The 12,308-nt window shown below is 29.3% G+C and overlaps 1 protein-coding gene across 6 annotated transcripts in view; it reads right to left on the bottom strand.

Annotated features, from left to right (window-relative positions):
• LOC107440360 (transmembrane channel-like protein 7) overlaps positions 1-12,308 on the bottom strand; it is a 63,564-nt gene that overhangs the window by 26,589 nt on the left and 24,667 nt on the right. For 5 of the 6 annotated variants that reach the window (XR_011636272.1, XM_043053779.2, XM_043053785.2 and 2 more), the window contains exons 7-12: positions 10,301-10,485; positions 7,016-7,180; positions 5,308-5,450; positions 1,828-1,975; positions 1,581-1,742; positions 726-889 (exon numbers count right to left, since the gene is read on the bottom strand). Coding sequence is in view for 5 of the 6 variants with exons in the window: in XM_043053779.2 (XP_042909713.1) it covers positions 726-889; positions 1,581-1,742; positions 1,828-1,975; positions 5,308-5,450; positions 7,016-7,180; positions 10,301-10,485 (967 nt within the window). In the remaining variant the exon portion in view is untranslated. The remainder of the gene's footprint in view (positions 1-725; positions 890-1,580; positions 1,743-1,827; positions 1,976-5,307; positions 5,451-7,015; positions 7,181-10,300; positions 10,486-12,308) is intronic. The other variant, XM_043053789.2, reaches the window with a different exon arrangement.

The raw sequence follows: 12,308 nt of genomic DNA, 5'->3' as shown, positions 1-12,308 counted from the left end.
CCTTATCAGAATGGACGAAGATCGTACCACAACAAGNAGCAAAAAAAATCTCATCCCTGTATAAAGGTCAACCAGTTTTATCCCAAGGAAATGATTTTTAGAGAAACTTCAGTGGGAGGAATGAGGACTTCAATAATTTCGCTCTGCGGAAAATTAAATTCCTCATAAAATATTTCAACTTGTGCAAAAAAAAAAAAATCAGCGGAAATTAGAGGGAAAAATCTGAAGAAAAAATAAGCGGAAATCCGTGGAAGAATCTCATCCTTGTTAGAAGATCAAATCTAGAGCTTCATAACTCATATAATGGACCTGACATTATTAACTTTATTAAACGGCAAAGAATAAAATGGGCAGGCCACCTTATCAGAATGGACAAAGACCGTACCACAACAAGAGAGTTTTCAATGCCAGACTAGTTGACACACGAATAAGAGACAGGCCGAATCTGAGATAGATAGATGGCCTAGAAAAAGACTTTTCAGTCTTAAAAACTGGAAAACACTAGCAGGAAAAAGGTTAGCCAGGCACAAAACTTCTTGAGAAGACTAAGGCCCACCCTGGGCTGTCGTGCCATTGATGATGATGGTGACGAAGGCTAGTAATGCAAATTGAGTTAGAAAATTATGTTACTAGGTACCATTTAATATGTTTTTTTTTTTAACTTCAAAACATAATGACAAATTTATGGACATTTTCATTGTTAAATAGTTGTCAAATGAAGTTACCTTGCAAGAGATAAATTCACAGTTGTTCTGGCATGAAACTTTTCAAATTGTGTCACAAATGAGAAAAATAAAGGAGAAGCTGTTCTGATTGCTGTCACGGATAAAACAGGCATATATTGCAACATTAAAGTTTTAATTCCTGGTTGATAAGGATAATTTTCTTCCTGCCAATAGAAATATGTATAAGTAAAATAAATAATAATAATAGACAATTAAACAACAAGCTTAGAATAAATAGGATAAAAAAATAGTTAAAAAATAAATTATCCAAATTAAATAAGAGTTTTATTTTATTTAGATAATTTAATAAAATAAGAGTTTTATTTCATTTAGATAATTAAGTACATACATATTTAAATATTGCGGTCCCCCTAATTTGTCTAAAATTATTTCCTTTGGTACGGTTGTACACTATATTATAACATAATACCTTACCGAGTTTTATATTTTACAATGATACTTGATTAATTTTGGTAATAGCTACTATTAAAATAAAAATATAGGAAAAATCTTTCTGCGAGAATTCGGCATTGTTTTGCAATGTCACCATGATTCTGTCTCAAAAGATGCAACTATATTTTAGGCATTGATGAAATTTAAGAAAGTTTTGTGCACTATTGACAATGTATTTGTCATTTCACCACCACTATGAAAAAGTTCCTCAAAAACAGCAAATATTAGCAGTTTTGAAAATATTCTACTTTTGACTGTCACAATTATGTTAAATTGATTTAAATACAGCAATCGATAAATATTTTTACAAGCATGATTTTTTTACTTCGTTTTAATTGCTCATTGTGAAATAAGCATACACTTCATACCACAATAAATTCATGGATAAAAAAGAAATTGTACCCGCAGCTGCAAGTGAACAAGAGTGAATATCATATAATAGCTTCCAGAAATCAATGCTATAACTGACAAATTCACAAGAAATCTTATGCAATATAATTTTATCCATACGCTCTGTGATCTTGCTTCAGCTTTTTTTTTGTACACAATTTCTGACAAAGTTGTCTAAGAAAAAAAAAACATTATTCACTACTTTTTTTTAACAAATTAAAATTGATTTTTTAAAAAATGCTCTGTAAAGGGCACTTACTCTTATATTGTTAGTAAAACTTCTGCGATGAATTTCTGCATTTTTGCTACCTTGAATGCAATAATCCCAAGCAGAGAAAACCTCATTGGCAAATCGAGGTGCAGAATATTCCTGAGACATTATGGCTTCATAAACTCCAAACGAAGAACTGAAATATGAGATGCCTGGCTTCAAAACTCAATAAACATTATCGTCGTTTTCCTTTGTTAATGAATATAATACTTTTTGCTGTTCATTAAAAGATAAGGAGAAAATTTTTGCATTTAAAATTGTTCATTAAGATTTTTCTCTTGCCAAAATATTAAAAGCTAGCTAACTATTCACCTCAGTGATTTTTTTTTCTTTTTTTTTGTGGCTAATACTTAAATAATAGAATTTAATGAATGTTAGCTATTTTCTTATTCAGTCTCACAGCTTAATTTTTTGTACAGAGATGAAGGAAGGCAATTTTTTTTCCTTTCTTTTTGTACTGGAATCCAGAAACTATTTGTTTCACAGTATTTTTTCATTCTTTAATTAATTTTAAATTCACTTTCTCAAAATTCATTTCAAAAATCATTTGTTTACAATTTCTAACAAATTTGGACAATGTCAAACAAATGCCACTATCTGCTCTTGAAAGCAGACATTTTTGCATCACAAATGTGTCAAGATGTAATATGCCACACAGGAAAATGAAAAAGAAGAAATAGGGTGTACAACTGTGTTTTTAGGGAAGTGAAAATGGCTTGTTTCATTCCTAATAAGAGACATAAATATCGCAAAACAGGAAACTAAGAATCCTAATGATGAGTGTAAAGACATTAACCCTTTGACAGTTATGAACGAGTTTGGCTCGCAATCGACATAATGCGCACAAACGAGTTCCGCTTGGGAGCAAGATTTCGACCGTAATCGTTAGTAACAAGCACTACTCATGTAGTGAAATTTTCCCCCATTGCACGCTGACGAGCTTAGTTCGTTCGCCATTATTATTCTGCATTGATTATGTTAAAAACGAATCCTACTCGTGAAACGTAGTTAGCTTTACTGCCTACAGATGGCAGTATGGGTTCCATGAATTTCTTTTCATAATGAACGGGGAATTCATTTTTTTACCTTGTTTTTTTTTATGCATATTTTGGCGCGTTTTTTTAGGATGTTTGTAAAGTAAAATGGCTGAAAAGCGAAAGTAAGATAATTATGATGATGATTGTGATACAGAAAGCTTATCAAGTTTTCAGTCTGATGAAGACTTTGTTCAGAGTACTTAGGTAATTACAGGGTATCTGCTAAATTTTAGATTTTCAAATTCATGACTTTCCATGACTAATTCCAAGAATTTTTCATGACTTTACGAAGTTACTATTTTCTCCAACAGAAACACAATAGTAAATTTAAAAAAGCTTCATAATAACATTAATTGAAATTATAGGTGTATCCAAAACTGTTATACTCTGCATCTTCATATTTATAGATTTTTAATTTAAAAAACACGTAAATAAAGATCTGAAGCAATAAAATAGCTGAAAAAATACAAAAGTAACTTTTTGTTCTTTTATTCTGCAGAATTACATTCTAAAGATACTTTTCTTGTTCGAGGGAAAGAAGAGAAATACTTCTGATTTTTCTGTTCTCATTTCGGAATAAAACAAATTCGCCAATCACTGGCTTGCTTCTGCTAGAATTTTAAATTGATAAAATAAAAAAATAAATAATAAAAATTCTGAAATCACAGAAGCTTCACATAATTTGCTCAAAGAAATCACATAATTTGCTCAAGAAATGACGTTTTTTTTTCTTTTCATTTTTTGAAAGAACACAATTTTTAAAGAACATGATAAAAACATTTAATATTTAAATAAAATATGACTGTGAGTGGGGAGTTTGTTACAATTTCAGATATTCGGAACACCAAGAAATTGGGGGAGGGGTAAATTCCAGTTTAATAACTAGATTTTTCGACGACCTAAATTCATGACTTTCCATAACTTTTCCTTAAAAAATAGTTAAAATCATGACATTTCATGACAAATTCTGTTCAATACCGAAATTCATGACTTTTCAGGTGCGCGGATACCCTGTAATTACTGTATTTAAATGCTTTATAAAGTTTTACATTAGTTGTATTTATTTAATCCTTTCAATTTAATATTTGTCTTATATTTATAATTAACTATTATTTATAAAATTGATTATAATCATTTATAATTTACTATTAATAATTATCATTTATTTATTTTAAAGTACGTAAAAACTGTTATTTTTGTACTACAAATACTTTAAGAATTTTTTAAAATGCGTGAGGCGAGCTATCTACGGCATCGCCAGAGAAGGGTGACATTTTCGGAAGAACGGAGGGGGAAAACAGTTGCCACTTTCGACTATTGTTTGCTCGTAATACTGTAGGAATTAATGAAACTAAAACTGCTCATTTCCCTAACCGTCAAAGGGTTAATAATTTTTATAATAAACCTGATTTTTATTTTGATGGTTCTGAAAATTGGGATTACATTTCCTTGTAAATTTGTAATAAGTATGTTTAATTTCATATTTAATTCTTCCTAATTTTATTTACTTTTTCTTTAATGATTACGCATGAAGACATTTTTCATAAAAACAAACATATAATGAAATTCGGTTATTAACAGTTATCTAATGTAAAATATATTTTTTGCAATAATATTTCTAAAAACTATTTAATTGAATTGTTTTGTTTCATTTATCGTTCACATTCCCAGAATTACGATTATTGATATTTTCGACACAGATCACTTGAAACACGTTGATCTTGTAGTTCCACCGTTTGTAATCAGCATTATTAAAAGAGTACAGTTTTAACTGCTGCCCACAAAAGCTTATGTTATTGTCAAAATTTGAGAGAGAGCTCAATCAGTGTTTACAGTGATAACAAGTGCAGGGCTCCCAACATATTTTAGACAATAAAAAAGGGAAAAGAGGACCATTTGTAGCAAAAAGAGGACCTAGGAGGACCAATTAAGACTTTAACAAAAAAACTTAGTAACATTTACAATTGTAACAGTTGCTATTGTGGCACCCCTGAATACAGTTTGACTCGATATCTTTACCAAAAAATTAACAAACATCAGTCATAGAAATTTAAAAACAGAATCCTACTAAAAATATATAAATTTCACAAGTTTCCTTTACCTTAATTTACTATAAAAACAGCTAGATTTTTTTTCCAACCTCTCTTATTTAATCTCCAAAGCAAGACTGGAAATTTACAAACATGATAAAAAACAATATAAAAAATAACAAATAATCACTGAAGTAAACTAACTTTATATTTAAACATTCTCAATACTTATTTTAATCGTACAGAATAGAGAAATCAATTAATACAGAAAAAAACATTAATAATACATCTGAAGCTACACATACGCTATTGGTAAAATTAAAAGAACAAAACATTGCAATGCATAAACTAAAGCATATTTTGTACTAGTGAATGAATGGTTAAAACAAAAATAAACTTACTATGCCATCAGTATAATGAAGCAGAATAAATAGATCGCAATGTATACAAATACAAATGCTAAAGGGACATTATAAACGAATCCTCCAGAAACAGAAGCTATGGGATAATTGCCTAAAAACATAATTGTTGGCTCCATCCATCCCTACAAGTATTAAAACACCCATAAGACTTATTCTTTAACACTAAAAACAAATCAACACTTATTATATACCTATTTCAACCATAGCCGGTCAAATGACCGCACTTAATGTTTCTTGATTGAATGCATGAAATATGAATGTTAGGAAGGAAATAAACTAACAAACACTTTATTATAATTAAACAAAATTATATATTGCCAATTTTTATGCATTACAAACACAAAGAATAAAAATATTTAATTCATTGCTCAGCGCATTTTCTTATATATACAGGATGCTTCCATTGTACATTTTCCGTAAACATATTTCTTCTAATTATTATTATTTCTATAATTCTTATAATTATAAGAATATATAAGAATTATAATTATTATAATTAATATTATTTTGTCTAAGAATTAGTGCTGTCATGATTGTTTTGACATTTTAAAAACTAACAGTTAGTTAGAAATGAAGGAAAGCTATCAAAATAAAATAAAAGCTACTCACCAAAACATTTAGTTTGTGTCACTGTTTCTGACACAAAAATGCCAATCTCAAATTTTGGGTACTTTCTTGAAATTTAAATTCACAGTTATTCTGATTGAACTAACTATGCAAGTCTTTGCAGAAATGTGCAACTCATTGAATGCAATACGCTGAACATGCATTACATTGGCATTTCTGATCCAATAACCTTATAAAGCAATAAATTGTTCTCCCGGTCAAATGACCAGTTGTGGTAGAAATAGGTATACGAGTAGTATTATTCGAAACAAAATACTAAAAAAATGTAATAATAAAATATCAACTGCATATAGTGGTTAGAAAAGTCATGCAGTCAAATGTGCAAAAAACAATAAGATAAGTTCATTTTCGATACAATAGTTCAAAACGGTCATTTGACTGGTTAGGGTATGTTAAAATAATCCTATAAGTTCTTTATTATTATCTTTCTTTTAATTAGTAAGCAGCTAACAAGGTTAGTCTGAAACATTCAAACATAAGAAAATGGTTAAAATTCTAGAAAAAGTAATAATAACAGCTGTTAAAACTTCATAAAGAAAAAGAAAAACTTATTGGCGTTACATTCCAAGAAAGGTCAAAGTACTGTACCTATCTTGACCTTTCAATATGATACATCATAAGCGGTTAAGTGTTTAACTTAATAATGTAAATGTTTATTAAAATATAAAATTTGCTAACTTTGACTTTTTTAAAAATTTTATTTTTCCCAATGATGCGCCTCAAAAAATTAAACATGAATCGAACGCTTTCTATCGATTAAGTTAGTGGCTTTAGAAACAACTAATTTGATTCATTGGTGAATCATTGTTTACATATTACAGAGAATCAGAAAATGATATTTTCTAGTTGGGTCGTAAAAATATGAAATTATTTCTATTCTTTTCTTTAATGTTTTAAAATCGCATTTATAATTTGTTAGAGATAAATTTTTATTGTCATAATAAAATTTTTATATATATATAAAAAAAGAAGAAATTTTGTCAAAATGTACATCGCCTTTGGCACACCACTGCTTTAATTAGTGGAATCACTTTCACATTATATGTAAGAAAGAATTTACCGTTCCTTGAAGTAGATTCTGTAAGTTATCAAAGAAACTTTTGGTCTTTGCTTCCTTAATCTCTTTAAAGTACTTCCTGTGACAATATTTTACAATATCTTTTTCACTCATTTTAGAATGATTTGTGACAAGAGCTAAGGAAAAAGTTTGCTTTTTTTCAAATACCTATAAAGTTTCACAATATAAGTAAATTTTTAATGATTAATTTCTTAAAAATATAAAACACTGATTAGAAAAGAAGGGAAGCATTTAACCTAACATAGTTGTGAGATGCACCCTATAATAAAACTAAAAATAGAAATTTTGGGAAATTGAAATATTAATTGGTCAAATAGGTACTAATTATTTGGACATGAAATGGTTTATTTTAACAGTAAGATTTCTATGAGACGTTACTTTTTAAGAACAATAAATTTAAAGTAATAAGCCTTGTTGTCCAGAAACATAATGAACAGACCAAACATTACCAAATAATATTTCTTAATACATCTTTCAGGGCTGCCACAGACAAAAATGATCAAAATAGTTGCTTTCAGTAGCCTAAAGCATGAAAATAGTAGCCGGAAACTAGGAAAATAGTTGTCTAAATAAGAAAAAAAAATCATCAAAAATATGACTAAAATTTTGTTAATGATTTAATTGTCATATGCCATGATCCATTTAGTCAAGCTGGTGGAAAATATGATAATTTTTATATAAACTTTAATGTTCTAGCACTATTTTCCCTTTTCTCAATAACTGATCCAGGAAATATATATATGTATATCGTGAAAGGTGATTACTCAAATTCGAAATTCACGCCTCGTAATATCGTATTAATTATTTTTCTTTTTTAATTTCAAAAAAATCATGCGGAATTTTGTAGCAACCATTGAAAAGACGATCAAGAAATGAAATAGACTTACAATGGAATCTGGGCAGATTGAACAAATTAAAAAGTCAAGACTTCAAATTTGCAATTCAAAATTTTTTAAGAAAAAAAAAGTTCAGTGTATTCAGAATTTGTCTTGCAGGGCGCAGATTTTCCATCCAATTTATGACTTAAAAAAAAAAAAAAAACATCGCTGAAAGTACAGAAAAGTCTCCCAATAGTCTCCTTTTTCTGAAAATAGTTGCTTTTTTAGCCTTTTCAGGCAAAAAAAAGTTGCCACAGTTGCTGCATGTCAAAAATAGTTGCATTTTAGTTGCCTGTGGCAACCCTGATCTTTTAAAAAATATAACTTATGTTAAATACAGTATAACGTCTCATATCCGGACGTTCCTTTTCCGGAAGGATCGATTTCCCGGACACTTTTTAACAATCAAAATGAACAAACATCTCTTCATCTTCCCCTTTCTTTAAAAAAAAAGTTTCTTTTGACACGTTTTCTCTTTTAGCTTGCACTGAACCCCTGGTTTATGCATTGAACCCATAAATCACAAAGGGGAAGAAGAGAAGATCTACCAAGATCATTGAGTGACCGTTAGCGACACTCCTACTCTGTAACGCAGGAAAAGAAGGAGATTTGTTTTCAAAAGACCGCAACTGCGTCCCCTCCCCTCTCTTTTCCTATGCAGCTGGCGAGTAAAAGAGGCATTTCCTGGAACCTTTTTATTGAAAGAAAAGGGTAAACGCTGCAAGCATTAACGTGGAGGGGGAGTCAAAATGGAACATTTGAATAGGTCTAAAAGGATACATGTCCTTGAGAAATTTTCATTCCTCCCCTGACCATGTAATATTTAGGAGGCGGGGGGAAAAAGGGGGTAACATTCTTTCGTCAGCAGATTCGTTCAGTCATACAAGAAAAAATAAAGAGAACTCCATCAGCGTGCCCCGCTTTTATGCTTGATTGATAGCCAATGATTGGAAAGAAAACAATAATTTGTCACTTCCCCTTCCTCAACTTGAATGATCTCCTCTCTACACTTATTTTCTTTCACAAATAAGGAGAAAATGAATTTTTCTCCTCCACCTACCCACCTTAATGAATGACGGGAATTCCCCTTTCTTGCTTGAATCATTCTACTAGTTAAATATGGCGGATTATTATTTTCATAACTGTCAATTTTTTTTTTCGTTATCTATATTTTAAGCAATAATTTTTTTTCCTAATATTTCATATTTGATTGAACGGATAATCTAATACTAGAACATTATTCCCCTTAAAAATAATGTTTATTTATTTTTGCTTCTTAGATTTAGATCATTTTAAGCTTTGTTCCAGAATGAAATGAATTTCCCGTTCCTGCTTGAATCGTTCTAGTTCAAAATGGCAGATTAATATTTTCATAACTGTGAAATTTTTTCGTTTTCTATATTTTTAGCAATAATATTTTTTTTTCTAAAACATATTTTATGTTTGATTGATTAGATATTCTAATACTAAAACAATATTCCCCTTAAAAATAATGTTTATGTTTTGCTTCTTAGATTCAGATTGTTTATTAGATCATTTTAAGCTTTGTTTACCTTTGGGGTCAATTATACGGAAAAATCTATTATACGGACTTCTGGAAGTCCCACCGATTCCGGATACGCGACTTTACACTGTAATTAAAAGCAAAAGCAACATATTAGAGTCTTTGAATAAAACTTTACTTAAAACATTACAGCTGTCTAAATCGCATCTCACGTGCAGTCTTAAATTGTACTGCAATGATTTAGGAGGAACATATTAACAACTGACTAGATTGTTTTTCAAGACTTCTAAACCGCAGTTAAAAAAATATCTTTCATATGCTATGGACCGACGGCATGCCTAAAAGTAAAGTGTTTGAATGAATTGTGAAGACATTTAATAGAACAACGTGAAAATTACGCTTTTGCATAATACATGGTGAAAATCAACGTTGTAAAGTAAGAAATCTCATTATCAAAAAGAGAAAATTATGCTCTTTTTAAAAAATTTCCAATAAAAAAAAAGTACTTTCAAGGGTTTTTAAAGAACAAAATTCAAAAATAAGCACCTTAAAAACGCTACACACCATGACATTTCTTATTAAACAATTGCTATTGTCGGTCATTCATTTAATTTTAGTATTTTTGAGGTTGGAACAAATTAGGCTTCCAGTTTCCTAAATCACACCACTTGTACAATAACAATTTTTAGCACTTACTTTTCAATTATTATTACCAAAAAAGAATACTAATTTAAGTAGCTCGGTGACTGTATTTTATTAAAATATTTCAAATATAATTGTCAAAGATTAGTGTCAAATGAAAAAGATAAGGCATTCAAAAGTAAATAATAAGTGCAAAAAGGACAAATAATCGATTATTAGAAGTAAAAAAGAAAGTAAACATACTTCATACAAAGGCTTTGTGTCATTAATAGGAAGAGTAAAATTTGGAGGAAGTGAATATACAAACGGCGTGAGTAGAGTGCAAGGCAAAACAATAAAGAAAATGATCAAAACTAGCATAAAACAATTCATTAAGAGAAGCCACCTCAGAAACACAAAATATGATACAGTTCCAGCACCAAAATAACCTAAATAAAATAATTTTATTTTTTGAGTAAAATGTCTTTTTCAAGCATCAGAGGGGAAAGAAATGCTTGTAATTTTTCGATTCTTATTTGCGAAAAATGAAAAATAAAGAATATTGAAGCAAAAAATTTCCTTTCTGTAGAAATTTTTGAAAGATTTTTCTTTCCCTTCCAGAGGGAAAGAAATGTTCGTGACTTTTTAATTTTGGTTTTCGTTTCTTTCACGGATTTTACGATTTGTAATTATTTTTTTATGTGATGATGATTTACAAAATGCAAAGAAATAAATAATTAGTGTGTTTTCCTGTTACAAAATGTTACAATATTGCCCGAGATATTAGAATTAAAAAAAAATATTACACATTCATTTTAAAATTAATACATACAATTTTATTATACCCAAATAGGATTTTCTTTGCGAATACAACCTTTCTGTTACCTAAAATTTAATTAATAACATATATATTCGTTATTATTAAAACAGGGTGTATAGCCAAATTATTCAATAAAAAAAGCACCTTTTAAGCACTTTTCAAGCACTCAAAAATATTTTTAAGCACTTTAAAAGTATCATAATTATGCAGGGTTGGAAAGTTTTTGACAATCAACGGTTTTATCTTGTTTTAACCATCATGTCAAAAAAAAAAACTTTTCGCATTGTTTCTGACAACTGTCAAAAATCATGAAAGTTTGAATCATGTAAAACGAATATTGTTTTCATACGCTACGGATTGACAATACGCTGAAATAGATTGGGGTCGAATTATTGAATAGAACAATGAATAGAACAATGTTAGCTATGTCTTTTTACATAATTCAAAGTGAAAATCTCATTTTGAAAAGGGAAAATTAAGCACTTTTTAAAGACACCCAATGAAAAAAGCACTTTTAAGGTCTTTCAAAAATCGAAAATAAGCACCTTTAAGCGCTTTTTAAAAACGCTACACACCCTGTAAAAGTATCTTGAAGAAATACATTAGGTTTGTTGCAGAAAACCCAAAAAATTCTGCCACAGTGATAATGAGTATGGCTAATAACGAGAAGTCTGTCATTATGGCAAATTTCCAAGACAATGCTAACGTTAAAGATATTATATGCTTATAAAAAATTACTAGCCTTCTGCTTCAAATGGAAGACATTTTTTCCTGTATCAACACAAAAAAAGCTTTCTCCCTTCTTACCATTTTAACCCCAATTTAGGAAGCACTTGTGTAGGTGACCACCAGCCAAGTTATCTCATAAAAAAAAGAAGTTCTGTTATTTGTAGAACAGGCACTTCAAAAGAGTGCTCTCACAACTTATTATTAACATTCATTGATCACCATTTCATTCTCTTTTAGCAAGTTCCAACATTCCTGTTGTAGACATTAATGCCTTTTACAAAGTCAGAACAATATAATTCACCCTACAATTAGCAGATAAAAACAATCTAATCCAGATATGTTTTTAATTGAAAATGGTTTCTCAAAATAAAACTGCTATTTTAACAATGTTGCTTATAATGACAATTTCACCTAATATTAGAAATTTTTAGAACGAACAGCTGTGAAACATTTTACGATTGCAAGTATCAGGTAATATTCAGCTCTTGTGATATATTGCATCATACAAAGCAAAAAAAAATACTTTTTTTAATGAAGAAAATTATTTTTAATACACAAAGAATTTTTAATGTACAACAGACTGTTATTACCAATCAAAAATATTAATGAACGACCATTAAATACAAATCAATTTCTTCCCTTCAAGCCTAAAACTGAAAATAGTTTAATTTTTTTTAAAAATTCTCTATAATATTTTTGTTTTGAGAGATTGCTATGAATTTT

Source organism: Parasteatoda tepidariorum, chromosome 2 (genome assembly GCF_043381705.1).
Source record: "Parasteatoda tepidariorum isolate YZ-2023 chromosome 2, CAS_Ptep_4.0, whole genome shotgun sequence".
Lineage (NCBI taxonomy): Eukaryota > Metazoa > Arthropoda > Arachnida > Araneae > Theridiidae > Parasteatoda > Parasteatoda tepidariorum.
The sequence above is the reverse complement of the archived record's forward strand: the minus strand, read 5'-3'. Positions and strand labels throughout refer to the sequence as shown.